At 49.0% G+C, this 5,000-nt stretch overlaps 1 protein-coding gene across 1 annotated transcript in view; it reads left to right on the forward strand.

Annotated features, from left to right (window-relative positions):
• kif13a (kinesin family member 13A) overlaps positions 1-5,000 on the forward strand; it is a 77,967-nt gene that overhangs the window by 12,645 nt on the left and 60,322 nt on the right. Inside the window, exons 6-8 of the mRNA XM_038976451.1 lie at positions 1,325-1,537; positions 2,074-2,184; positions 2,318-2,452. Coding sequence (XP_038832379.1) covers positions 1,325-1,537; positions 2,074-2,184; positions 2,318-2,452 — 459 coding nt within the window. The remainder of the gene's footprint in view (positions 1-1,324; positions 1,538-2,073; positions 2,185-2,317; positions 2,453-5,000) is intronic.

A 5,000-nucleotide genomic window follows, 5' to 3' on the forward strand; every position in this document is an offset into this window, starting at 1 on the left:
ACACAACGTTACAACTGCTGTACTACCGTACTGTTCACATTCACCAACACAACGTTACAACTGCTGTACTACCGTACTGTTCACATCACCAACACAACGTTACAACTGCTGTACTACCGTACTGTTCACATCACCAACACAACGTTACAACTGCTGTACTACCGTACTGTTCACATCACCAACACAACATTACAACTGCTGTACTACCGTACTGTTCACATCACCAACACAACGTTACAACTGCTGTACTACCGTACTGTTCACATCACCAACACAACATTACAACTGCTGTACTACCGTACTGTTCACATCACCAACACAACATTACAACTGCTGTACTACCGTACTGTTCACATCACCAACACAACAGTTACAACTGCTGTACTACCGTACTGTTCACATCACCAACACAACGTTACAACTGCTGTACTACCGTACTGTTCACATCACCAACACAACGTTACAACTGCTGTACTACCGTACTGTTCACATCACCAACACAACGTTACAACTGCTGTACTACCGTACTGTTCACATCACCAACACAACAGTTACAACTGCTGTACTACCGTACTGTTCACATCACCAACACAACGTTACAACTGCTGTACTACCGTACTGTTCACATCACCAACACAACATTACAACTGCTGTACTACCGTACTGTTCACATCACCAACACAACATTACAACTGCTGTACTACCGTACTGTTCACATCACCAACACAACATTACAACTGCTGTACTACCGTACTGTTCACATCACCAACACAACATTACAACTGCTGTACTACCGTACTGTTCACATCACCAACACAACGTTACAACTGCTGTACTACCGTACTGTTCACATCACCAACACAACGTTACAACTGCTGTACTACCGTACTGTTCACATCACCAACACAACGTTACAACTGCTGTACTACCGTACTGTTCACATCACCAACACAACGTTACAACTGCTGTACTACCGTACTGTTCACATCACCAACACAACATTACAACTGCTGTACTACCGTACTGTTCACATCACCAACACAACATTACAACTGCTGTACTACCGTACTGTTCACATCACCAACACAACATTACAACTGCTGTACTACCGTACTGTTCACATCACCAACACAACGTTACAACTGCTGTACTACCGTACTGTTCACATCACCAACACAACATTACAACTGCTGTACTACCGTACTGGTCACATTCACCAACACAACATTACAACTGCTGTACTACCGTACTGTTCACATCACCAACACAACGTTACAACTGTCTATCAATTCAACTGTTTGTTCCTCTCCCTCGGTGTTGCCAGGACAACCTGGGTGGCAACAGTAAGACGTGTATGATCGCCACGGTGAGCCCAGCAGCTGATAACTACGAGGAGACGTTGTCCACGCTGCGTTACGCAGACCGCGCCAAGAGGATCGTCAACCACGCCGTCGTCAATGAAGACCCCAACGCCCGGATCATCAGAGAGCTCCGGGAGGAAGTGGAGAAACTCAGAGTACAGCTCTCTCAGGCTGAGGTAGGAGACACACACAGAGGCACACACACACGTCCTGGCTGGTCCGTTTTGACTGGTCCGTCCTGGCTGGTCCGTCCTGGCTGGTCCGTTCTGACTGGTCCGTCCTGGCAGGTCCGTCCTGACTGGTCCGCTCTGACTGGTCCGTCCTGGCTGGTCCATCCTGACTGGTCCGTTCTGACTGGTCCGTCCTGGCTGGTCCGTTCTGACTGGTCCGTTCTGACTGGTCCGTCCTGACTGGTCCGTCCTGACTGGTCCGTTCTGACTGGTCCGTCCTGACTGGTCCGTTCTGACTGGTCCGTCCTGGCTGGTCCGTTCTGACTGGTCCGTCCTGGCTGGTCCGTCCTGACTGGTCCGTCCTGACTGGTCCGTCCTGACTGGTCCGTTCTGACTGGTCCGTCCTGGCTGGTCCGTTCTGACTGGTCCGTCCTGGCTGGTCCGTCCTGACTGGTCCGTTCTGACTGGTCCGTTCTGACTGGTCCGTCCTGGCTGGTCCGTTTTGACTGGTCCGTGTGTGTCTCTGTGTGTCTATGTTCCAGTCTCTAAAGGCTCCAGAGCTGAAGGAGAGGCTTCAGGAGTCAGAGAAGCTGATCCAGGAGATGACTGTTACCTGGGAGCAGAAACTACGCAACACAGAGGAGATTGCTACGGTAACCTATGCACTCACTCACATTCATTTAGCACATTCAAATCACATGGAAGCTTCTGCATTCGGACTAAACCGTTGGTAGTAACTGTCTGTGCAGAGGTAAAATGACTTGTATGTTTGTTGTATTTCCACAGGAGCGTCAGCAGCAGCTAGAGAGTATGGGGATCTCCCTGGAGACGTCTGGGATCAAAGTTGGAGAGGACAAGTGCTTCCTGGTCAACCTGAACGCAGACCCCGCCCTCAATGAGCTGCTGGTTTACTACCTAAAGGTACACAACACCAACCACAACACCAACCACAACACCAACCACAACACCAACCACAACACCAACCACAACACCAACCACAACACCACACACCAACCACAACACCAACACCAACCACAACACCAACCACAACACCAACCACACACCAACCACAACACCAACCACAACACCAACACCAACCACAACACCAACCACAACACCAACCACAACACCAACCACACACCAACCACAACACCAACCACAACACCAACCACAACACCAACACCAACCACAACACCAACCACAACACCAACCACAACACCAACCACAACACCAACTACAACACCAACCACAACACCAACCACAACACCACACACCAACCACAACACCACACACCAACCACAACACCAACCACAACACCAACCACAACACCAACACCAACCACAACACCAACTACAACACCAACCACAACACCAACCACAACACCAACAACAACACCAACCACAACACCAACCACAACACCAACACCAACCACAACACCAACTACAACACCAACCACAACACCAACTACAACACCAACCACAACACCAACCACAACACCAACCACAACAACAACCACACACCAACCACAACACCAACCACAACACCAACCACAACACCAACCACAACCACACACCAACCACACACCAACCACAACACCAACCACAACCACAACACCAACCACAACAACAACCACACACCAACCACAACACCAACCACAACACCAACCACAACACCAACCACAACAACAACCACACACCAACCACAACACCAACAACAACACCAACCACAACACCAACCACAACCCCAACCACAACACCAACCACAACACCAACCACAACACCAACCACAACACCAACTACAACACCAACCACAACAACAACACCAACCACAACACCAACCACAACACCAACCACAACACCAACCACAACACCAACCACAACACCAACCACAACACCAACCACAACAACAACACCAACCACAACACCAACAACAACACCAACAACAACACCAACCACAACACCAACCACAACCCCAACCACAACACCAACCACAACACCAACCACAACACCAACCACAACAACAACCACAACACCAACCACAACAACAACCACAACACCAACCACAACACCAACCACAACACCAACCCCAACACCAACCACAACACCAACCACAACACCAACCACAACACCAACCACAACCACAACACCAACACCAACCACAACACCAACCACAACAACAACCACAACACCAACCACAACACCAACCACAACACCAACCACAACACCAACCACAACACCAACCACAACACCAACCACAACAACAACCACAACCACAACACCAACCACAACACCAACCACAACACCAACCACAACACCAACTACAACACCAACCACAACAACAACACCAACCACAACACCAACCACAACACCAACCACAACACCAACCACAACACCAACCACAACACCAACCACAACACCAACCACAACAACAACACCAACCACAACACCAACAACAACACCAACAACAACACCAACCACAACACCAACCACAACCCCAACCACAACACCAACCACAACACCAACCACAACACCAACCACAACAACAACCACAACACCAACCACAACAACAACCACAACACCAACCACAACACCAACCACAACACCAACCCCAACACCAACCACAACACCAACCACAACACCAACCACAACACCAACCACAACACCAACCACAACCACAACACCAACACCAACCACAACACCAACCACAACAACAACCACAACACCAACCACAACACCAACCACAACACCAACCACAACACCAACCACAACACCAACCACAACACCAACCACAACAACAACCACAACCACAACACCAACCACAACACCAACCACAACACCAACCACAACACCAACACCAACCACAACACCAACCACAACACCAACCACAACACCAACCACAACACCAACCACAACAACAACTACAACACCAACACCAACCACAACACCAACACCAACCACAACACCAACTACAACACCAACCACAACACCAACCACAACACCAACCACAACACCAACACCAACCACAACACCAACCACAACACCAACTACAACACCAACAACAACACCAACCACAACACCAACCACAACACCAACCACAACACCAACTACAACACCAACACCAACTACAACACCAACCACAACAACAACTACAACACCAACCACAACACCAACTACAACACCAACACCAACCACAACACCAACTACAACACCAACCACAACACCAACCACAACACCAACCACAACAACAACCACAACACCAACCACAACACCAACTACAACAACAACCACAACACCAACTACAACACCAACCACAACACCAACTACAACACCAACCACAACACCAACCACAACACCACACACCAACCACAACACCAACCACAACACCAACACCAACTACAACACCAACTACAACACCAACTACAACACCAACTACAACACCAACCACAACACCAACCACAACAACAACCACA

The sequence above is a fragment of the Salvelinus namaycush genome, chromosome 37, assembly GCF_016432855.1.
Source record: "Salvelinus namaycush isolate Seneca chromosome 37, SaNama_1.0, whole genome shotgun sequence".
Lineage (NCBI taxonomy): Eukaryota > Metazoa > Chordata > Actinopteri > Salmoniformes > Salmonidae > Salvelinus > Salvelinus namaycush.